Below are 25,509 nucleotides of genomic sequence, written 5' to 3'. Positions count from 1 at the left end.
CACTGAGGATAACAGGTTCTACAATAGCAGCAACACCAAAACAAAATTCCCACAAGCATGAATATTCCGGTTCCTAAAATAACCCACATATACTATGGGTCGGGTTGGGTGGAGGACTTTCATAACCTGACAGTAGAGATCTGTTTTTACACAAAGGGAAGAGGACATGTATGCAGTCTGAAAGGCATTAAGTGCGTCATTATATATATTTTCTAGGAGATATATTTGTTATATCTGTGAGATTTTCTGAATTCAGATAATAGTTCCCTAAAATTGTTTTATCAAAATCTATTTGTACTAAACGAGTTACACATGTTATCCTTTGATTCTTGAAATTTTTCGAAGCCAAGTTCCAACAAGCTAAAAAGTGAGTAAAAATTCCTTTTCTTTCAAGTATATACTGTTCAGGCACTTTATAATGCCACTGTCAATCAAGTTTCTGAATAATGTCATCTAGTAAAATTTGCCATTCTTTCAATACCTCTTCTCCTTGTTTACTGGGTTCCATTCGACCTCTTTTGGTGGCAATTTGTCTTTTGTACATATCTGATAGCAGAGAAGAATATAAGACTGCAGATTGTTGCTAACAATCCTCTTGCATAATATTTATGCTGTTTAAGATTAGATATAAAAGGAATTCATTGGTACTGAAAGTAAAATTAGCTATTTGATTGTAGAAGTTTTCTGCTATAAATACAGTAGGGCTTGATACTTACCTTTGTGCCTGGGTGCTATAGCTGTTATCATAGGAGTCGTAGCCCTGCTCATCATAAGCAGTGCCATATCCATCATCATATTCCTGAAAAATATAATAGAAAAGTAGTGTTAAAATGTAAAGAACACACTTTAGAACCTGAAAGAAATATGTTAATTATAAATGTGAACAACACTATCCACTGAAATCTAAATTCATGCTACAAGATGTAAACCATGGAACTATAAAATCTTAATATACTTAATACACATCAATTCTTTCTAAGAGGCAACTTAAATCTAAGATCTAAGATTTATGTAGTTACTTTGGATTTAAGTTTGAGATCTTGGTGGCAACCAATTTTGCACTTTTAAGAGATATTAGCATGTTGAATAAAAATGGCTACTTACCACAAAGTAACTGTGGTTCTTCAAGGGTGCTGCCTCTGCATATTCACACCTGTGGTATGTCTGGAGCCACAGACCTTCAAGAAAGCAGTGTCAGTTTGGGACCTTTTGTGGCAACAAACTTTGGACCCAAGGTTATAAAAAGGCTATGCAAATCCAGTTGCCTTAGTTCTTTTCCCTAAACTCAGGAATCCTGTAAGAGTATAATTCTGAAGAAGAGAGAGGCTGACAGGCAGTGCAATTATGCAGAGACAACACCCTTAAGAACCAGAGTTACTAGTAAGTAACCATTTGTACTTCTTGAAGTAGCCTCTGCATAGTCCTACTTGTGGGAGTTTAGTAAATGGCATAACCCCATGAAGGAGGGCAGAGATCTAATTAAAAAAGAATTGTAGAACGGCCCTCCCAAAACCAGCATCAGACCTAGATCCGAGATTGAGAGAGCAGTGTTGTATGAAAGTTTATACAGAAGTCCAGGCAGGACCCTTCCAGATGTTTATAATGAAAAAAATACAGAGGTACCCCCGTGATATTGGCATATGCCTGGTAGAGTGAAATCTAGAACTGTAAAGATCTGACACCTTAGATAATTTACAACATGACTCAATGCAAAGTCTAATCCATTTAAACAGATGCTGACTGGAAATGACATTCCCTTCACACTGATCCCCCGAGGTTACAAAATTGTTGATATTCTAAAGGCCTCAATTTTACCCAAATAACTCAAAGCCCTCTCTTGCCATAGAAGGTATATAAGCCTAGTTCCCCCAGGCAAGCTTTGAAAAGATACTTGGGAGACTGATGATCTGATTCAGATGAAATTAAGACATCAGATTTGGAATAAATTTGAGATAAAAATAGAGGGTAACTCTCTTGTAGATGTAATTGTGACTAAAAATGGTGCTTTTAGTGTCAAGTGGAATAAAGAACACTGTCATAAGATCTCCAACTGTACAATCTTGTCATCATAACACTAAGGTTCCTTGATGGAATAGGTTCTCAACTCTGATGAGAAAACACCAGATCCTTTCAGGAATCTTTTGATGACTGAAAACAATAGAAACATCCACTGGGAGATAATATAGTAAGATTATAGATAGATATGCACCTCGACAGAATACAATACAAGAGGAAACAAACATCAAGTACAATAAATATTTCAAAATCAATTATATGGGCATGGGTCATGGAGATATTATCTCATTACCTTTGAGAAAACATCTTCTGAGATGAACAATTCAACACAGATGCCTTTCTAGAATGTAGCAGAGCCTCGTCTATTTCCACAGAGCATTCCACATCAGAAGTAGTCAATGTCTTATTATCAAAGCAATGGAGATGAAGTGACTCCAGATTGGTAAAATAGAGAAAATAGCCTTCCTGTGATAGCAGGTCTGATGATGAATGTAGAAGACCTAGGAACTTCGTGTACCAATACTGTCTAGCTCAACTAGGGCAACTAGTATAATTTTGGAGAATGTCTTGCATCTTTTTATTACCATTGGAATTGTTGGAAAGTCATCAAAGAATCCCATGCTCCAGTTCAGCAAGAATGTGTCTGTGATAGTCTATCCATCACTGTCTGTTTTAAGGAACGCTCACACTGTTCTTGCAGCCAGCAACTGAGAGTCTGTTGCCATATTCTCTGTCAGTTAGATCTGCTGAGAAGTATCAGAGGGGTAGCCATGTTAGTCTGGATCTGTAAAAGCAGCAAAGAATCCTGTGGCACCTTATAGACTAACAGAACTAGACTGCTGAGTTGCATTTGATGAGCCAGACTCCCATCTGACACAGCCATTGCTTCCTGGCATTACTGGTAACTAGCACCTCATTATTTATTAATGTAATATTTAGCCATCATGTTAACAACATAGCCCTTACTCGGTGTCAGAAAGGATTTGAGGCAACCTAATATACACTACATGTATATGGCACTTGGTCTCCTCCCCCAGATTCCACCAATTTTGACCTCTCAGCTTCAGAGATAAGCTCTCCAACTCAAATTGGATGTATCTGTGATGATCACAATGGTTGGGGATAGAGGATCAAAATGAACTTCCTATATTATATTGGTTGGGAGCTTCCACCAAAGGAGAGTCCTAAGGAATTTTGGAAATCAACTCAGATAACCCATATTGGCTACATTAGGAGGGAATGTTTTGCTGAACAGTTGGCCCTGAGGGGCGTGGGGTAAGAGAAGGGTCATAAGACAAAGAAAAGTGACTTTTGCTTGAGACCCAGTATATCTAAACCTTCTTAAAAGGAACAATGCCATAATGTGCTCCAAGTACGAAATAGTGCTAGCAAACTGAGCTTCACCACAAAGGAAGACAGAATGCTGGCTAAGTATGGCAGGTTCAACAGAGTGCAGAGAGAGGCTTGGTTCCATAAGTTGCTAGCCCAATTGCCTTAATAGGGTGTAACTGGCATGGCTAATACTACTGTTTCCTATCCCATCCTGGTTGGCAGCTCAGTGTGTTACTATATTTAGTATCTGAATAACTTCTCTTTAAATATAATCTTCTTCCAAAAAAGTAAGTATATTATTTACTAGCTTTGGGTTTTATTGAACCTTCCAGTCTCTGAACAGGAATTGGACTATTCTGTTTTGATGTGTTCACTTTACAGAACGCAAAGAATGATAAACAAAGGTTACTTCCCTATAACTCACAGTTCCTTGAGATGATTACATATTCACACTTATAGGTATTGTGGCACCGGGTGGCCTAACTGAAGGCCTCCAAGCAGTGTGCGTTAAACAGCACATGCCTTGCCTCTTTCCCTTGGCATTTCCAAAACCTTTACAAGGGGACACTGGCCCTCTACACTCTCAATTTCTTCCATTGCTAACTCAGAGGGACCATAATAGGACTCTGAGAAAGAGGGGGAGATAGGAGGGAAGTGTGAATATGCGGTCATATTGAAGAACTTGTGTTACAACAAAGTAACCTTCATTTCTTCTTCGACTGGCTCTGCATATTATCTGCTATGGGCAATTTGACAAGCAGTGCTGAAAACCCAGGAGGCGGGAACAAAGTCAAAATTAAATAATGACTGAAGCACTGCTCTACCAAATTTGGCATTCACTCTTCAAGCCGGATCCAGAGCATAACATTGAGTGAATGCATACACTGACTTCCAGGTAGCAGTTCCTAGCTGGAACATGTTTAAGACAAGCAAAAGATGCCTCTACAGCCATGCAGAATGAGACCATACAACACAGAAAGCACAGGATTTTCTGCTAATTTGTAGCACTAAATGACACATAGTTTAACCCATCTGGAAATAGTCTGAGCAGACACGCTGATCCCTATTTTTCTTAGTATAACAAACAAAAAACCTAGAAGAACTTTGAAAACTCTGTTATATTTAAATAACACGGAAGAACACTTCTAGCATATAAAGTACATAACACAGATTTCCCTTTATTAGTGTGAGGTTTTGGGATAAAAACACTGGTAAAATTGTCTGATTGACAGGAAATTTGGACACCACTTTTGGCAAAACATAGGGATCAGGTCTAACAGTTATCTTATCTTTACAAAAAACTATAAGTGGCAAGTCAGCCATCAGGGATAGAGTTTGCTCACCCTTCTGGCTGGCATTATAACAATAATGAAGATCTCTTTAATAGATACACAAAATAAAGAATACTCTACTAGAGGTTAAAAAGGTACCCTCATAAGCATAGATAAAATCAGATTAAGATCTCAGCATGGGACTGGATACTCTAAAGGATGATACACATTAAATATCCCTTCATAAACCTTTTAACAGAATAACATGCAAAGAGTGATCTACCATTAATCAAAACATGGTAAAATGGAACAGCTGCCAGGTGAACCTTTAAGGAAGAATCAGATAATCCTTCAGATTTTAAGTGCATTAAATATTCCAGTATACAGGGTATGAAGATGAAACTGGACAATCAAATTTTCCTGCATTCATGCAACAAAATGTAGCCCATTCTAAACAGTAATATTTCTAGTAGACAATTTTCTAGAATTAAGCAGTACATTTTGAACCAAAGAGGAATATTACTGTTCAAGACTAGCCAAGGTCCAATACCAGGTAGTAAGATGAAGCGACTGAGGATCTGGATGAAGGATCCTGCCTAGTTGCTATGATAAGAGATCTGGAGTCAGAGGAAGACACAGGTACAGTCTGACTAATAGCTGAAGAAAAAAGCTTATGCTACTGCTGTCTTGGCTAAGCTGTGGAAATCAAATATCATCTTTGTCCTGTCCTGATGTTTCCCCTTCACTACTTTCTGAATCAATGGGAAGGGCATACTCTTACCCAGTGTAGAAGGACTCTCCCTCTCTGCTCTTGAACAGAGGAGAGGACACTTTTTATTGATCCTTTTACAAACAGGTCTACCTCAGGACGATCTCAACAGGAAAAGATATTTCATGTTACTCAATCCTTCGAGGACCACTCATGAATTTGAGAACTGTTCCTGCTGACAATCTGCTAGCACACTGCTTTCCCCTTCTAAATTCAGGACAACCAGATAGATCTCAAAGCATGCATAAATCTCATAATCTGACTGTTTCACCACATAACTGGAAAGAATGAGGACTCCTTTGGTTTGTTCATGTATTGTCTGTTGATTGTATTGTCTGTTGTATCGATTGTATTGTCTGTTGATACGTGAAAAACCTTTTCTTTTATATGAAGGAAAGATCTGAAGGCCAAACAAATAGTTCTTAATACCAACACGTTATGAACAAGCTCTTTTCATGAAAATACCAGTGACTCTGAACTGTAATCCAGCCTCAAAATGGGCTCCCAATCCACTGTTGGATACATCCGACATTGTGGTGACCGATGAAGGGGGACTGAACAGAACACCTCAAAGAACATGATTTGTCTGTTTACCAATTCAGTGAATTCAGAATCCATAAGACTTTGGAAGGCGATCACTCTCTGGGATTGACAGGCTCAAATTTGAAAAACCACTTGTTCTATTTGTAGAAACCTGTCCTCTGGAAGAAAAGCCTTCCCTGCTACAGACTCCAGTTTAGAACCTATAAAAATAATTCTCTGAGCTGAACAGAGATATGATAGGATGACATTGAGCAGCAGACCCAGATTCGAAAAGAGGGAGATTGTAAATGTGATTTAGCAGCTTTTAGCCACCAATCATCCAAATATGGGTAAACAAAAATACCTTGTTTTCTCAGATGTACCACTACCATAGGAAGGCACTTTGAAAAGATTCTTCGTGCTGTGGAGACATCAAGCAGGAACACTTTGTATTGGAAATGGCATCCCAACACCATGAAATGCAGGTATTGTCAATGACTGTGCTGGACAGAGATGAAAATAAGCATTCTTTAAACAGAGAGTGATAAACCAATCCATAATTGTAAATGAAGGAATTATGGAGGCCAGGTTTAACATATGTAATTAGAATGTCCGGGAGGATCTGTTAAGTTTTCTTAAATCTAAAATTAGGCAGCAACCCCCACATTTTTTTTCTATACCAGGAAATATCTTGAATGGAACCCTAACCCCACAGATGTTTGGGTACCTCTTAACAGTTCCTGTCTAGAGCAGCTTTTGAACTTCCATATGTAGAATAACTTTGTGAGAAGGTTACCTGAAAAGGGAAGGATAGGGACAGCCATGCAAACTGAACAGCACAGCCTCTGTTTGTAATTTTAGTACTCATACATCCTATGTAATCAGCCTCTGATGAACTGCTGATGAATTGGGCTAGTCTGTCCCCAAATAAAAGAAGAGATGGATACTTGCTGATAGGGCCATGACTGTCAAGCCTCACATCAAATGTGAGACCTGGTGTTAAAGGAAGATGAAGAGGGAACAGATTGTCTCATAGATCTACATCTGAAAGGACTCATTTTATGCTTGGTCTCAAATGAAGATGGAGGTTGCTGGTGCGGTTGCCGACATCAGATTTGTAGATAAATAAACAGATGACGGAGAGTAATATTTCTCCTAGTATTGAAAAAAAGAAGCAGAAGGTCTTCTGATTGAGGGCTAAAGATCTAGCAAACAAGCAGTGGTTCTAGAGTCCTTTAAACAACAATACATCAATCTTATTGCACAAAAGACAATTCCCTTTGAAGGGGACATCTTCCATTTTAATTCTATAAAAACAGCAAACAGTCCTGTGGCACCTTATAGACTAACAGACATATAAGCATAAGCTTTCATGGGTGTTAGTACGTTATATAAGGCACTGGTGAGAACTCATCTAGAATACTGTGTGCAGTTCTGGTCTCCCATGTTTAAGAAGGATGAATTCAAACTGGAACAGGTTCAGAGACAGGCTACTAGATGAGCCGAGGAATGGACAAACCTACCTTAGTCAAAGGACACTCAAAAGTTTGGCTGTTTATGCCTATGCCAAAAGAAGGCTGTGCGGGGGATATGCTTGCTCTTTATAAATATATCCGGGGATTAACATTAGGGAGGGAGAGGAAAATTATTTAAGCTTAGTACCAAATTAGACACAAAACAAATGGTACAAACTGACATTAGGAGTTAGACTGAATTAGAACGAAGGTTTCTAACCATTAGAAGGAGCTGAAGTTGTGGAACAGCCTTCCAAGGGGAGTAGTGGGGCAAAAAGACATATGCTGGCTTTAAGACTAAGCTTGACAAATTACCTTGGAAGGCATGGTATGATAGGAATATTAATTTGGCATTAGAATCTTTGACTATCAGCAGATAAGTCTCCCAATGGTCTGTTGATGGGATTTGGAATGGATGGATCTGAGTCTACTGCAGCGAATTCTTTCCTTAGAGGCTGGCTGTGAGTCCTTGCCACATGCTTCAGTGTTAGCAGATCGCATATTGGGGTCGGGAAGGATTTTACTCCGGGGCCAGACTGGCAAGCCCTGGAGGTTTTTCGGCCTTCCTCTGAGCGTGGGGCCATGGTCACTTGCTGGTGGATTCTCTGCAGCTTGAGGTCTTCAAACCACAATTTGAGGACTTCAATAACTCGGACATAGGTTAGGGGTTTGTTATGGAAGTGGATGGGTAGGGTTCTGTGGCCTGCTTTGTGCAGGAGGTCAGACTCGATGATCATATTGGTCCCTTCTGACCTATGAGTCTACGCATGTCATCCGACGAAGTGGGTATTCACCTACGAAAGCTCATGCTTCAATGGTCCTGTTAGTCTATAAGGTGCCACAGGACTCTTTGCTGCTTTTACAGATCCAGACTAACACGGTTACCCCTCTGACACTTGACACTTTAATTCTAGTGTCTGCTGCTAGAGAAGAGGAATCAAGCCAAGCATGCCTCCTCAAGGTAACTACAGATATCAATCTTCTGTCAGAAGAGTGTAATGCATCAAACAATGCTTTAAAGACATGCTTTGCCATGTTCTGTCCTTCTGTCAAAATGGCATTAGACAAGTTTTTTTTATCTTGAACAAAGAAAACCATCCTTTCCCACAGGTAGAATTCATAATGGGCCATCACTGCCTGGAAATTAGCCACTCTAATTTGAGATGTTCAGAACAAAATTAATCAAGGAACCAAAGGACACGAAGAGAAGAAATTCTTAAATTGCTTGTACATTAATAGTAGGAGCCTGGGCAACAAACATGAGGAACTGGAAGTTCTCATTTATGACCAGAAAGTTGATTTAGTCATATTACTGAAAGCTGGTGGGATGATTTGCACGAGTGGAATGTTAAAATCAATGATTATAAGCTATTTAGGAATGACTGAGTGAGGGAAAGGGAGGGGGCATGGCGCTCTAGGTCAAAAACAGCATTCTACTAATGTCTCAGGAGGATGTTAAACAGAAGTTACTAAAGTTAGACATTTTAAAATCAGCAAGTCCAAACAACTTGCATCCAAGAGTTTCAAAAAGCTGGCTAAGGAGCTTGCTGGGCTGTTAATATTGATTTTCAACACATCTTGGAGCACTGAGGAAGTTTTAGAAGACTGGAAGAAAACTATTGCTGTGCCAACTTGTAAAAAGATAAATGCGATGACACAGGTAATTATAGGCCTGTGAGCCTGACATTGATCCTCAGCAAAATAATGCAGCAGCTGATATGGGACTTGGTTAATAAAGAATTAAAGGAGAGTAATGTAATTAATGCAAGTCAACATGGGTTTATGGAAAATAGATCCTGTCAAACTAACTTGGTATCTTTTTTTGATGAAATTACAAGTTTGGTTAATAAAGGTAATATGTTGACAAAATACACTTAGATGTCTTTAAGGGGTTTGACTTGGTCCCGTTTGACATTTTGATTAAGAAACTAGAATATAAAATTAGCATGGCACACATTAAATAAAATACAAAAATGTAAATGGTGAATTGTCATCAAACAGGTCTATTTCCAGTGGGGTCAGTTCTTGGCCCTATGCTGTTTAACATCTTTATCAATGAGCTGGTAGAACAAACAAAATCATCACTGATAAGGTTTGCAGATGACACAAAAACTGGGAGAGTGGTAAATAACAAAGAGGACAAGTCACTGATTCAGAGTGCATCAATATTTCTCTTTTGTCTATCAGCAGGAGTGGAGTGAGTTTGGCCAGTCCTAAGCCTATTACTGGAAGCAGCCACAACCAACAAATTTGGCAGAGCACGCTTATAAAAGAAAGAAAACCCTTCATGAGGAAGCTGATACAGTTTGTCTGCTTTCTTGGAAATAGGCTGACAGGAAGCAGGAGTTGACCAAACAGTATTAGGAGACTGCAAAAAAAAAATATCCAGGATAGGAAATGACAGCCTATTGGTGGAGGTAGCCCCAAGAAAATCAAATACTGGATGAGAGGCTGCCTCCACAGTCACCAAAAGTAAGTTTAATGTGGCTACCATGTGATCCATGAAGTCATGGAATTGCAAAGCATTCTCAGAAGGGGAAGAAGCAGAAACAACACCTAACATGCTCATCTGGTGACAAATCAGGATTAAAGTCAGTATCCATGTGTATCTCCTCATCCTCTTCTTCAGAAAGCACATCAGGTGCGACTGAGCTGCTGATGGATCTGGAGGACATAGAGCCAAAGACTGTTGAACCACCGGATCCTTATTGGATGAAACATCAATTCTCTATCTATAAGGAGGATAACCCAAAAATTCTTGTAGTGGAACCCAACAGATCTCTTTAGTAGCTAGGATCTGGAAACATTTCCACAGAAGGAGAAGCAAAAGCATAAGGAGGCATAACCTGGGACGAAACAAGTTTCCTTTCTGTAATCTCCTCTAAAATGGGATCTGACCTCAGATCTGCTATGTATCACATCAGACACAGCTACGTAACCACAGGGTGAAGACAGACATAAGGTGAGAAAGATCTGCCTGAAGAGCCTCTTGGAATTGGAGGAGGCGGCAGCGGCACAGATGGATCCCAGAGAAAAACTAACAACCTTCACTGCTCTTCTCCTCTTTTCAGGTGAAGAAGTAGACCATAGAACTAAAGAAGACTGCCTCTTCCTCATTACAAACATCCTGTCAGTTGGATCTGAGGAATGCACAGATGCAGGAAGGTGCACATCAGCAACCACTGTTAACATCCTCTTTGGATCTAAGAACTGTCCCTGAACAGGAGTGGAGGATGGAACCGGCATCACAGGCCTGAAAGGTACCAGATCTGGAGAAATACTCAGCTCCACAGCACTGGACTTTGAAGCAGAGCCCAATTTGGATTTCGAAGTTGGAACCATAGAAACGATAGCAGAAGTGGACAGATCCAATAAGTCTCTCACACAGGATCTGGCACTGCTAACAGTGACTGCCTTCTCCCTCAACTGCTCCTTTTGAACCAATACAGTTGGAACCAAAATGCCTCTAGGTTCCTAAGCAGTCAGGCCTTTTCTATCAATGATGCCTTCAGAGACTTGACAGCTTTTTCTGAAGGATTGAGAGCTGGCACTGGCAAAGATACCAATGACTAGGAACCCTTAGACAACTTAGCCTTGCTGGAGAAAGCCACCAGATTAGAAACACTTAGTCTTCGGATCCAATGACCCTCCAGATCTGGATAGCTTAGTGGCAAGAACTTCTTTAAGCAAACACACACAGGTCTGTTCTGCCTGGCTTTGTGTGTTCTGGGCATGAAAGTTCAGCAAACAGAACATCCAGAAGGAGAGTGGCCTTGTCCCCAGGGCTGGCTCCAGTGTTTTCGCCACCCCAAGCAGTGGAAAAAAAAAAAGCCACGATCAGCAGCACTTTGGCAGCAGCTCTACTGCCATCGCTTGATTCTTCGGCAGCAATTTGGCAGCAGGGCCTTCGCTCCGAGAGGCCCTTTCCGTTGGCTGCCCCAAGCACCTGCTTGCTGCGCTGGTGCCTAGAGCTGGCTCTGCTTGTCCCAGGCACTTAAAACATCTAATGTTTTTGTCCAATGCCAGGAAGACAAGAACCCTGGTGCAACAGTTGGAAAGAATTTAGGCAGTAGAGGGCACAGATTTGCCCCCAGAACATTCAGAAACACTGAGGGAGAATACGAGGGCGGTGCACATGTACTCTAATGGGCACTGCCTGCAGAAGGTTCTATTGTTAGGCTCCACCATAGGTTCTATTGTTAGGCCCTATACCCATAAGCAGGAATATGCAAAGCCCCTCGAAGAACTGCTGCTTCACTGGAATGCTATTGCACTTTCAAAGAACAAATCTATCCTTTGCAAGGTAAAAGTATGATTCTTTGACTTTGTGATGTAATTCAAAGGTAGAATTACAGTGGCCTATGTACTTACAGTGAGATAAAAATTATATACAGTTGCTGTACTGTGATTGCCATCTGATCTATTGCTAATATTTAAATATGCAGTAGTGATATCAGGATGACAAAATTAATAGTTAAAATAGAATTTTCAAGTCATGAAATGGGGTACCTGATTTCAGTCACTCTCAAAAGTGTACAAAAAGTCTTAGGGGCAAAAAAATCTATTGTTTTTTTCTCTTTCCAAAATATTGTGTCCACCAAATGATTTTATCATGCACAAAAGTTTGTTTGGACTATTTTGCATATGATACTTGCAAATAGAAAACAGTTCCTTCCATATGTCCATAAAAAGCTGCCTCAGTTCCTTGTTGTTATCAGATATCCTTCTACTGAATTCAGATCAGGTGACTGATGGCCAAAGCACAAAATAATTAATGTTCTTCAAATTTCTAACTTTTTGTGTACTTTGGATTATTTCTTGATGAAAAATTGTCTTAAGGTTTATTCTCTAAAGGTATAGTTGTGGATAGAAATATCCCTTTATGTGCTGCTTTGCCCATTATGCCATCAATGAAATATAGTTTTCAGAACAATCATCCAATGCCTTCATGCTACCTTCATAATGCTTACTTACTGAAACCTTGAATATTCAAATCTTTTTAACACTATGGAACATTTTAATCACACCATAAACCTGTGTTTTAACACTTCACCCTTTCCAGGTTGTCTGGAGCAGAGTTCAATTTCACTGCTTTACAGTATCATGATTTCCTACAGGCTACATTTTCATTGAAGAAGTCACTCCTTATTGCTTATCAGTTCTTCCATTCACATCAGTAATACTGTGTTCGTTAGCTCTTCTATATTTTTAGTAGTACACCCTCCTTTCTTACTGGAAATATCAATATTGCTTTTTCCATTTCATATTGGTAGCCCCTCTCTGGTTTAACAGCATGACACAGCATACAACCTGTTTTGTTGCATTCTCCATAATCTATTTAGATAATGTGTCACCAGTTCCTCATTTGCAGCCTAGTATTTAAATTTATTAAATAAATTACCTTGAAAACCAACTAACAAGATAACTCATTCTACAAAAATAGAAGATGTCTAAGAATTACTCAGAATGGATTATAGCAGCAAAACAGAAGGTAAGATATTCAAATCCTACAAATTCTCTTACAATCCATGATTCCCTTTAAACAGCAATCTGGCATGGGTGGTTCAAGTATGTTCTAAAGCTTGCCTTTAATTAGATTTGACTTCTTCGTGTCAGTATTTTGTGTTAGGAGAGCTTTTAAATGCTAAATATTTAACTTGGGCCATCTGGCATATAAATTTACAGTTTTAATTTTAGATAAATCTCCACAAATTTGAATATATAGAAAAATTAGACCACCATTTGTTTCCAAAATAGAGTCTCCTTTAATCATATTTATAACATCAGTGAACACCCATTGGCATTTGGCAACCCTGCATGATTGTAAAATTTCATAATAATTTAAATAAAAGATATGTAAGCACCATTTTGCTGCATTAGACAATAAAAAACTACTGAAGTGATAACTTTGCTGCAAGAGAACTGTATACTTTAAAATTCTCTTTGTAAGAAAGTATTATTTACGAGGGTTGTTATATTAAATATTTTATTATAATATACAGAAAATATATTCATAACGTTATTTTTCATGTTAATTTTGTACTGAGTTTATTTATACATATAATTCAAGCATTTGCTTAAGGAAACTTCAATGTATTCCATATTTTTTGATTTGGTGCATGGAAACCATTTTTGAGTAGTAAGTGGTTTTGAGTTCCCTCTGAGCCCCAAAGAAGATATTTCCAACTTACATTTGCCTCCCTCTAGATGAAATACCTTTCTGTCTAGCCAAGGAAGGTGTTACATTTCCTTCTGGAGCCAATCAATGCTAATCCAGAAACGGCCAGAGAGTTTGCTTCAGAATCACTAGGTACTCCCACCATATCAGAGGCAAAGAATCACAGTCTCTCATCTTGTACCCTCTAAGTCAGTGGTTCTTAACCTGGGGTGCACACAGTAATTGCCATTAGTCTATCAGGCTAGCCTAGAAAATCTACTTTCACCAATTTTATTCCTATAAACAGAAGATCATTTTAAAGTGTACTGCACTGCATACATCCCCAAAACAAGTAAACAATAATCTGTAAGTAGTACAACCATCTTAAAAACTTTTGTGTATTTTGGATGTGAAACCATGAACTGGAAAAGTAACAGAATGATTATTGGCTAGTTTTCTGTAAATTTCAATCTTTAGAATAATTTCATGTAAAAGAATCACTTCTCCATGCAGAGTATCTTAGAATTCCAAGATGGGAGATTTTCTGAGATGAGACCAGGCAGCTCTTCTCACATAAGACATCTCTGAAACATACTTAATATCCATTTCTTTGGAAGTGACTCATATTAGCCAGTTGGCCAATGTACTTGTAGTTGAGGCAAGACTAAAGGTCAGGAAGTTGTACTGGTAACAGCAACTGTCCAATGCAAAGAATAAATGTTTCTAATGGGTTTAAGCAACAAAGATGTATAAATAAGCACCATTCAACTCTATAAACATGAAGTGATTCCTCTGAGTCAGTGGCTAATAGGGTGGTGGAGGTAATCTCATCCAATAATTCTGTTGTTTCACAAACTAGCTGCACCATTTTAAATCCATAAGAGAGTAGTGCTCCTCAACTTCTTCCTTATGATGAAGTAATTTCAGTGCACTCTGTGACCCTGCTGATCTTGGGGAAAAGAAATGATAGCCTTAACTTCTGAAACGTGAGCAATGGTAGATCAATAATTGGCTCTTTTCTTAAGGAGGGGGCACAGGTGTTTGGGAGAGAATGAATACAGGAGCACAGGGAAAAGGGAAGGGAGAAAGAATGCAAAAATAGCTGCTCGCTTTCCGCAAAAGAACTTTTGTTTTGTTTTGGAGGGTTGAAAGTTCCTGGGGTGTGCAAGGAATCAATTCCCTTCCAATCCAACTCCACAAATTATGTAAGGGCCAACCCCAGGATGTCAGAAAGCACTACAGCTTGACAGATCGGAGGTTGTTGCCTGGTTTATGAAAGGAATGGGTGTTCTTCTGAAATGAATACTTCAGCCAGTGCTTTACCATGAAATGCTGAGAACTATGCCTTCTTTTAGATAAGATATTGTGGTTGAGAAAACTTGAGGCACACAGATTGGAAATTTTGTAATTGGAGAGAGGATTTCACAGACAAATCTGTGGGTAGAATTAAGCACACTCTTGGAAATGTAGGAGCCTTGAAGAGAAGAAACGGACATTTTCTCATCAGCAAAGTAGGGGAATGTGGTCTAGATTTAATTACTATAAGGTGAGTCACTAACAGCTGAAAGAGGAGTTACCAATAGCTCACTGTCAAACTGGGAGGGTGTAACTAGTAGGGTCCCGCAGGCGTCAGCCATGGGTCTGATCCTACTCAATATTTTCATTAATGACTTGGATAGTGGAGTAGAGAGTATGCTTATAAAACTAGTAGATGACACCAAGCTAGCAGGGGTTGTATGCACTTTGGAGGAGAGGATTAGAATTCAAAACAACCTTGAAAATTAGAGAATTGGTCTGAAATCAACAATATAAAATTCTAGTGTAAAGTGCTTCACTTTTAGGAAGTAAAACTCAAATGCACAACAACAAAATGGGGGATAACTGGCTAGGTTGTAGTATTGCTGAAAAGGAACTGGGAGTTATAATGGGTTACAAACTGAATATAAGTCAACACAGTGATGCAGCTGTGAAAAAGACTAATATTATTCCAGAGTGCATTAACAGGAGTGTCGTATGTAAGACATGGGAAGCAACTGTCCTGCTCTACTTCAGCAATGGTGAGGCCTCAGCTGGAGCACTGTGTCCAATTTTGGGCATCACAATTTAGGAAGGACGTGGACAAACTGGAAAGAGTCTAGAGGAGAGCAACAAAAATGATAAGAGGTTTCGAAAACCTGACCTGTAAGGAAAGGTTGAAAAAAAAGACGGTTACTTACCTTTGTAACTGTTGTTCTTCGACATGTGTTGCTCATATCCATTCCAGTTAGGTGCACGTTCGTCGGAAGATTTTCTACCCTAGCAACACCCGGCGGGTCGGCTGGGCGCCCCCTGGAGTGGCGCCGTTATGGCACCGAATATATACCCCTGCCGACCCATCCGCTCCTCAGTTCCTTCTTGCCGGCCACTCCGACAGTGGGGAAGGAGGGCGGGTGTGGAATGGATATGAGCAACACATCTTGAAGAACAACGGTTACAACGGTAAGTAACCGGCTTTTCTTCTTCGAGTGCTTGCTCATATCCATTCCAGTTTGGTGATTCCCAAGCCTTACCTAGGCGGTGGGGTCGGAGTGAGAAATTGCTGACTGCAGAACTGCCAGGCCAAATGCTGCATCATCTCTGGATTGTTGGACCAGGGTGTAATGGGCAGTGAAGGTGTGCACCGACGACCATGTAGCCGCATGACATATTTCTTGAGTGGGAACTCGGGCCAAGAATGCGGCCGAGGAGGCCTGAGCCCTGGTCAAATGAGCGGTGACATGGCCTGGGGCCGCACAGGCCAGATCGTAGCACGCTCGGATACAGGCTGTTATCCAGGAAGAGATGCGCTGGGAAGAGACTGCCTGACCTTTCATACGGTCTGCCACTGCCACAAACAACTGGGGCGTTTTGCGGAAGGGCCTTGTATGCTCGATGTAGAAGGCGAGCGCTCTACGGACGTCGAGCGTGTGCAGCTGCTGCTCCCTATGGGATGCATGTGGTTTGGGAAAGAACACCGGTAGAAATATGTCCTGATTGACGTGGAAAATGGAGACCACCTTCGGGAGGAATGCAGGATGCGGGCACAGCTGCACCTTATCTTTGTGGAACACCGTGTATGGGGGGTCCACCATAAGGGCTCAAAGCTCCGAGACTCGCCGAGCCGATGTAATGGCTACAAGGAAGGCTGTCTTCCAGGATAAATATAAAAGCGAGCTCGTTGCCAGCGGCTCGAAGGGCGGAGACATGAGCCTGGATAAAACTAAATTAAGGTCCCAAGAGGGGGCGGGGCGCCAAACCAGGGGAAAAAGGCGCTCCAGGCCTTTAAGGAACCTGGATACGGCAGGGTGGGAGAATACCAAGGAACCTCCCTCTCTAGGGTGGAACGTGGAAATCGCTGCCAAGTGCACTCGGAGAGATGAAGTTGCAAGGCCTTGTTGTTTGAGATGCCATAGGTATTCCAGGATAGAAGGGATGGAAACCTCCGTAGGAGCAGCATCTTGTGTTTGACACCAGCAGGAAAACCGCTTCCACTTAGCTAAGTAAGTTGATCTGGTAGAGGGTTTCCTGCTGCCCAGGCGTACCTCCCGTACTGGGGCCGAGCAACGTAATTCTAAGGGGGTTAGCCACGCAGGAGCCACGCTGCCAGGTGGAGGGACTGCAGGTCCGGGTGGAGAAGCCTGCCCATGGTCCTGGGATATTAGATCCTGATGGAGAGGCAGATGGATCGGGTTGGCCACGGAGTGGTCCAGCAGCGTGGTGTACCAGTGCTGCCGGGGCCAGGCAGGGGTGATGAGAAGCAGTCGTACCCTGTCCGCGCGAAGTTTGACTAACACCTTGTGCACCAGTGGAAAGGGGGGAAAGGCGTACAGGAGATGGTTCATCCAGGGAATTAGAAAGGCATCCGATACCGAACCCAGGTTGAGGCCCCGGAAAGAGCAGAACCTCTGACACTTCCGGTTGCTGCGGGAAGCAAAGAGGTCTACATGGGGAAAGCCCCACTTTTGGAAGATGCCGTAGGCCACGTCCGGGCAAAGTGACCACTCATGGGTCAGGAAGGACCTGCTGAGGTGGTCAGCCAGCGTATTGCGGATCCCCGGAAGGAAGGACGCTGTGATGTCAATGGAGCGGGCTATACAGAAGTCCCACAGAGGGACCGCTTCCTGACAAAGGAGGGGAGATCAAGACCCTCCTTGCTTGTTGATATAGTGCATTGCTGTCGTATTGTCTGTGAGCACCCGAACACAACAGCCCTGCAGAAGGTGCTGGAAAGCCTGGCAGGCGAGACGGACCGCCCGCAGCTCCCGGACGTTGATGTGCAACCTCAGCTCCACTGCCGACCAGAGGCCTTGCGTGCGGTGGTTGCCTAGATGTGCCCCCCAGCCAAGGGAAGATGCATCTGTCGTCAGAGATGCTGTGGGCTGCCTCGGATGGAACGGCATGCCTGCGCACACGAGGGAAGGATTTAGCCACCAGGTGAGGGAGCTCAAAACGTGCTGGGGAATGGTGATGACGAGATCCATGGAATCTCTGCTCAGTCGATAAACAGAGGCCAGCCAGCCTTGGAGGGGGCGCATGCGTAGTTTTGCGTGTTTGGTGACAAACGTGCATGCAGTCATGTGGCCGGGGAGGCTGAGGCAGGTGCGTGCTGAGGTCATCGGGAACGCTTGCAGGTTCTTGATTGCTGCGACTATTGCTTGAAATCGGGGCAGTGGAAGGGAGGCAGTTGTCGACTTGGAATCCAGAATCACCCCAATAAACTCTATTTTTTGAGAGGGGTCTAGAGTGGATTTGTCGATATTGATCATCAGGCCCAATAAGTGGAAAAGGTCCCTGATGATGGCAACATGCCTGGAGACCTGGACCTTGGAGGTTCCGCGAATCAGCCAGTCGTCGAGATAGGGAAAGACTCGAATGTTCTGGCGACGGAGGTGGGCGGCAACCACTGCCATGCACTTCGTGAAGACGCGCGGGGTGGTGGAGAGGCCGAATGGCAGGACCGCGAACTGAAAGTGTTGGTCGCGTACTGTGAAGAGTAGGAAGCGTCCGTGGGGAGGGTAAATCGATATATGAAAATAAGCATCCTTTAGGTCGAGAGCAGCGTACCAGTCTCCGGGATCCAGGGATGGAATAATGGTCCCCAAGGAAACCATGCGGAACTTCAACTTCTTTAGAAAGACGTTGAGGCTGCGCAGATCTAGGATGGGCCGAAGGCCCCCTTTCGCCTTGGGGATTAAAAAGTAACGGGAGTAAAATCCCCTGCCCCTGAGTTGCTCCGGAACCTCCTCTATCACCCCGATGGAGAGGAGCGTAAGGACCTCCTGCCAGAGGATTTGCTCGTGAGAGGGGTCCCTGAAGAGGGACGGGCAGGGTGGGTGGGAAGGACGGGACGAAACAAACTGGAGGTGGTATCCAGATTCCACCGTGTGTAAGACCTAACGGTCGGAAGTCAGTTGAGCCCACGCAGGGAGGAAGGAGGAGAGGCGGTTGGAGAACGAAACAGGATCCTGGGGGATAACTGGTACTCTGCTCCCGGGCGCACCTTCAAAAGTTTGATTTCGGGCCCGCTGATGGTTTGGTGGGCTCATTCTTGGTACCACCCTGGGAACCCGACTGACGCCGTCGGGTCACCCGGCCACGCCTCCTGTTAAAGTCTGGACGAGGCCTGGGAGAGGGATACAGGTGCTGAGGTTGGGCCCGGAAGGATCTCCGCTGTGTTTGCGGAGTGTGCATACCGAGGGACTTCATGATGACTCGATTGTCTTTCAAACTCTGGAGTCTCGGGTCCGTTTTCTCAGAGAACAGTCCCCCGCCTTCAAAAGGGAGGTCCTGAATTGTATGCTGCAGCTTGGGGGGTAGGCCGGAGGCTTGCAGCCACGATATCCTACGCATTGTTATCCCAGATGCCACTGTCCTGGCCGCTGAGTCCGCCGCGTCTAGAGAGGCCTGCAAGGACGTGCGAGCCACCTTTTTCCCCTCCTGGATGAGGGCGTGGAATTCAGGCCGGGAGTCCTCGGGGACGAGCTTAGCAAATTTTCCCACTGACTGCCAGGTGTTAAAGTTGTATCGGCTGAGCAACGCCTGCTGATTGGCCACCCGCAACTGGAGGCCCCCGGCAGAGTAGACCTTACGGCCCGAAAGGTCCATGCGCCTGGCCTCCCGAGATTTTGGAGCCGGGGCCTGCTGACCATGGCGCTCCCGCTCGTTGACCGACTGAACGACCAGAGAGCATGGAGCCGGGTGCGTGTACAGGTATTCGTACCCTTTGGAGGGTACCATGTACTTGCGCTCCACGCCCCTGGCCATACGCGGGATGGATGCCGGGGACTGCCAGATCGTGTCCGCCCTAGACTGGAGGGTGCGGATAAAAGGCAAGGCCACCCGAGTGGGAGCGTCCGCCGACAAAATATCAACGACAGGGTCCTCGACCTCCGGGACCTCCTCCACGGGGAGGTTGATATTCAGAGTGACCCGTCGGAGAAGGTCCTGATGAGCGCAGAGGTCAATGGAGGGTGGCCCCGATGTGGAGGAACCAGCCACTGCCTTGTCCGGGGAGGAGGAGGACGACAGGCCAGGAAGGGCCGTGTCCTGCAGGGCGTCCTGATCGTGCGGAGCGTCAAGGTCCGGATACAGCGGAGGGTCGTGGGCCACCGCAAAGATTTCCATTTCCTCCGGAGGGGGGCGGCTCACCGTCGCTTCTGGTGCACGGTGCTCCGAGGGGGTGGAACGAGAAGCTCCCGTGTTATCGCCCTGAGCCTGGTGGTACGCCCACGGCGTCCAAAACGACCACTGAGGCGCCTGTTCGGTGCCGTGGGTCCCGTGCCTGGAATGGCCCTGCAGGTCGGGATGTTCATAGCCGGTGCTCTCCACCTGCGAGGATTCCGACGGGTGCCGCGAAGGCCAAGGTGGGGCTGAAAGGCCGTGCGGTGCTGGGTGCCGAGAGTCGTGTCCCACCAAAGAACGGTACCGGTCAGCGTATCGGTGCCGAGACGTGGACCGGGATCTGCGACCGGCACGGTGCCTGGAGGTCGACCGGGAGTGGGAAGCATGATGCCGCGAGTGACTTCGGCGATAGTGGTACCGGGAAGCTGGTCAACGACTCGAGTAGCGGTCCGGTGAACGAGACCTGGATTGGTACCGCGAGTACGACCGGTACCAAGAAGGCGATCGGTACCGGGACTGCGAGCGGTGCTGGGAGTGGGACCGACGGCGAGATCGGGAGCGGTGTCGGGACCTGGACCTCGAGTGGCGTCTGCCTCCAGCGTCAACAGAGGGAGGCCGGATTAGCGAAGGCTTCCCTGTTGACGCGACGACCCGCACCGGCGGTGCCGGGGTTTGGGGCAGGGTTGGCTCAGTGAGCGCGATGAGGTCCCTCGCCGTTGAAAAAGTTTCCGGCGTGATCGGGACGAGAAGCTCAACCTCGGCGCGTGCCGGGGAGCTATCATGCACCGGACTCAACGGCTCTTGATCTGCCGGAATCAATGGTGCTGCCGGAGCCGGTGCCGCGGTCGGAGGTGCCGGGCGACTCGGCTTAGGCTGAGGCTCTAACTGCGGTGCCGGTGTCGGGGCCACAGGAGCTTTGGTCTTCTTAGCGCGCGGGGACAGAGAGCGGTGCTGAGATGGCTTCTGCACCGTTGACGGCTGGTGCCGCGGCTTGTCGGTACCGACGCTCTCTGGTGCTTAGGAGGTACTCCTTCCCAGCGCGGATGTGGACTCCTTCCCACCGCGAACGGTGCCGGTCCCGAGCCCGGGGCCGGAGGAGCTAACACCGCTTCTATTAGGAGCTGCCGCAGGCGAAAGTCCTGCTCCTTCTTCGTCCGCGGCTTAAAGGATTTGCAAATTCTGCACTTGTCCGAAAGATGGGATTCCCCCAGACACTTCAGGCAAGAGTCATGGGGGTCTCCCATTGGCATCGCCCGGCGGCAGGCCGAGCATGGTTTGAAGCCCAGGCATGAGCCAGGTGAACCAGGCATGAGCCTGGGCATCGGGAGAGGGGACTGGTCAAACCCGACCCTCTAAGCTACGTACACTAACTAAGCTAACAAACTAATATTAAAAGTACAAACTACAACTAGAACTATGAACTATATACAGAGAAGTGTTATAAAGGGTGAATCGCTAGGGAAGTGGAGAAAGGCTAAGCCTCCACTGTTCCAATGACCAACACGGGCGGTAAGAAGGAACTGAGGAGTGGACGGGTCGGCAGGGGTATATATTCGATGTCATAACGGCGCCACTCCAGGGGGCGCCTAGCTGACCCACCGGGTGTTGCTAGGGTAGAAAATCTTCCGACGAACGTGCACGCGGCGCGCGCACACCTAACTGGAATGGATATGAGCAAGCACTCAAAGAAGAACTGGGTAAGTTTAGTCTTCAGAAAAGAAGACTGAGGGGGGACCTGATAACAGTCTTCAAATACGTTAAGGGCTGTTATAAAGAAGTTGGTTATTAATTGTTTCCATGTCCACTGAAGACAGGACAAGAAGTAGTGGGATTAATCTGCAGCAAGGGAAATTGAGGTTAGATATTAGGAAAATCTTTCTAAATATGTGGCCATATTAATTATGGAACAGGGCTTCCAAGGGAGGTCACGGAATGTCCATCATTCGGGGGTTTTAAGAACAATTTGGACAAACACTTGTCAGGGATGGGTAGTCTAGGTTAACTTGGTCCTGCCTCAGTGCAGGGGGCTGGACTTGATGACCTCTTGAGGTCCCTTCCAGCCCTATATTTCTATGATTTTTAAAGTTTACCCAGAGAGCACTTCATGCAACTGCAAAACTATTAAGGATGTTGGCCAGTATCTAAGGCCAACTTGAGTCATATCATTAAGGGTGTTTGTGGCCAAAATACACTTAGATCGGAGGCTTTTTATTGCAGAGTTCATGTTTCTTTTTTCCCTTCTCTAGTCTAGTACACTTTTGATTGGGATGTAGATAATAAATAAAACTTTTCTTGACTGAGTTAGAGAGAGAAACATAAAGTGTTTTTTTCTCCAGCTTTACCTCTGTAAGCCAAAAAATGGCTTATTGAGAAATATAGCAGTGGGCAACCACTGTAAACTGAGCCATCTTGAGGTCAAAGAACACCCATTACTTCTCTATTCATTTGGACACAGAGGGAAATATTAGAGTCAAGCGAAGGATATGTGTCCCTACCATAAATACAGAATGTACTTTTTGGGGGGCAGAGAACACCAAGCCATTTGCTGGAAAAGCTGGATGAGAAGTTAATATGGTTTGAAGGTTTCTGTTACTGTTTTTTAGGTGAACCAATTTAAAAAATGCAAAATAGCACTCGCAGTCATGAGTTCCTATACAAACAGGTGAAGAAGTAAAGTTTTTCCTTGGACTTTACGCACACAGACATGTTGCCATCCTTAAAAATCCAACTTTTCTTTGTGCTTACTCAACGTCATGGCCAAAAATAAGAGTTTAATAAGATAGCCTAAGTCCTCCTGAGAAACTGTATGGGAAGGTTTTAAAAATCCTATTTTCCTGGCCCAAATATGAATTACTTTACACTCTGAGAAAGGTCAAGAGAGGAGAGACAGGCCAAAGGCACTAGAACCACAGCCTACATATCTGCGACGTCTACTGGGGGACCACGGCAAAAAGTACATTGGATGCCACAGAAAAAATGGTCTATTGAAAAAGTGGGAAACTCCTGCTCAAGGGGTGATCTGAGGAGATGATATTTGGCCGAGTAGCACCTCCATCATTCTGTAGGCAGCCAGACAGCACATTTAGAACTAATAGGGTATGACACACAAGAGAGAGGGAGTCTGAAATCCTTTACCAGTCCCAAGGTCTAGTTTCTCATACCATTCACTGAATCTATATCTCCTTCTCTGAGGTCTGCCGCTAGGTCTCATGGGCTACTTTGTATGCTGCAATCCCAGAGCACTGAGTTTACAGTACTTTTGTACGAGCTGCCATTAAGGGATCTGTGGAGAACTACTGCTGTGGGAGTGAGGGCTGCTCATACTGTGAACACTGAAGTATGGAGCTAGTAATTGGTAAGCCTTTTTTCATTGGTCTAAACTCATTTTGAGCTGAGAAGCAAAAATGTAGGCCTAAAAACAATAGCAGTTGCTGAACCAACTTCTTGCCACACTGCATGCTGTAATAAGACAGGAAGAAGACTGGAGGTTACAGTGTTCATTCACGTGGAAAGAGGCAGAACTGGAGAAACAAAGAATCAATGTGATTGAGATAACCTCCCCCTTATGGAAACACAGGCAGGTCAAAGTCTTTTCCAGGAGACTAAGTTTGAAAATCCTGTACAATAAAAACCTGGTTAGAACTCTGTTGTGACTGAATCAGAAAACTCCCAAAGTTTGGCTGGCCAATGAGAATGAGGCTAAACAAAACTCCATGAAAACAATGTTCTTATAATAATTTTAATGCAAGTTACTTTAAAATGGGTAATGCTTACATTTACATTAATGGAAACTGCTGAAGACTCAGCAAGTCTGAAAATCAGGTCACTTATTTAGGTGCCTAAATATAGACATAGGAACCTAACTTCAGGCACTTAAAAAAAAACGAAAAAAACACCTTGGCCCAGGATTGTAAAATAGTTCAAAGGATTTGTAGAAATATTACCTTTTATTTAAAATTAGAAATGATCCCTAAACCTCTATCTAGTATACTCTCCATCTTAATTAAATTTCCTATTACGGAAACCAAGCTAATTGAAGCATCTTAGAGATTAGTTAACTGTCAGAAATTATGCAGTTAGGCACTGCATTAGGAAAATCTGCCATCAGCGCAAACCTTGTCTGAAGGCTAACACAAAAAGCATCTATAAAATAGCCAGACACATAATTAAAGCTCTCTCACTAATTTTCACAGACTGGAAGGAACCCTTAAAACTAATCATTGGCTTCCCCAGTGGTCTCAAAGAAAGACTACATTTCAAATAAAATTACAACACTCTGACTGTGGTTTGCAGGACTTCTGTGATTCTCTGGTTTACAGTGCAGAATTTCCCTACATTCATGAAACACTGGTTTTAAGTTTAAATTCAAAACCCAATCCGTAATTACCACTTGTCTAAAAACAAAACATTATCTTGAATGTATATCCTGTCCATTTCAACACATATGAGCAGTGATTAAAATCCTGGTAAGGAATCCCAATCTAATCCACTTTTGAGCTTGTCAATCAGTTGCATATTAAGTACACTTAACAGAATACCACTTCTCTGTGACTGAATTGTATGTGAAGAAACAGCAGACAACTAAGATTAGAAATTAAATCCTCATCCACAACCAGCTGCCCTACATTGTGTGCTACAGGGCCCTCACTGGGCTGAAAACAATCTTTGCCTGGAATTTGTTCATAAACACACTGTTTCATTGTAGATAGTTATTTTATTTCTCAAAAAAGGCAATCTAGGAGTTTATAGAATCACAGAAATGTAAGGTTGGAAGGGATCTCAAGAGGCCATCTAGTCCAGCCCCCTAGCGCCAAGTATACCTAGAATGGCGTAGTATTTTGGATAAAATAAGCTTTTACTTCAAAATCCATCCCTTTCACCCCTTCTCATAAGCTGTTCAAAAACTCATGAATAACCTGTCTTTTGACCTCCCTGGGTATGTCTACATCGCAATAGAAGACCCACAGGCATGGCCACAGTTGGCCTGGGTTATCTGACTCAGGCTTGCACGGCTCAGGCTAAAGTGTAACAAAATTATAGCAGGGCGAGAAAGTCTCAGAGTACATCTATATTGAAATTAAAAAAATGTAGCACCATATCTCAGAGCCCAGGGTCGGCTGACTTGGGCTAGCAGGGCTTGGGCTGCGCGTCTAAAAATTGCAATGCAGATGTTCGGGCTTGGGCTGGAGCCCAGGCTCTGAGATTCAGAAGGGAGGGTCTTAGAGGATGGGGTCCAACCCAAGCCTGAATGTATACGCTGCAATTTTATAGCTCTACACCCTGAACCTC

At 43.9% G+C, this 25,509-nt stretch overlaps 1 protein-coding gene across 2 annotated transcripts in view; it reads right to left on the bottom strand.

The window, feature by feature from the left end:
- KHDRBS3 (KH RNA binding domain containing, signal transduction associated 3) overlaps positions 1-25,509 on the bottom strand; it is a 210,730-nt gene that overhangs the window by 34,141 nt on the left and 151,080 nt on the right. For both annotated transcript variants that reach the window (XR_012655399.1, XM_075063268.1), the window contains exon 7: positions 717-799. Coding sequence is in view for 1 of the 2 variants with exons in the window: in XM_075063268.1 (XP_074919369.1) it covers positions 717-799 (83 nt within the window). In the remaining variant the exon portion in view is untranslated. The remainder of the gene's footprint in view (positions 1-716; positions 800-25,509) is intronic.

The sequence above is a fragment of the Chelonoidis abingdonii genome, chromosome 2 (assembly GCF_003597395.2).
Source record: "Chelonoidis abingdonii isolate Lonesome George chromosome 2, CheloAbing_2.0, whole genome shotgun sequence".
NCBI lineage: Eukaryota > Metazoa > Chordata > Testudines > Testudinidae > Chelonoidis > Chelonoidis abingdonii.
This window is presented reverse-complemented; position numbering and strand designations above follow the sequence as displayed.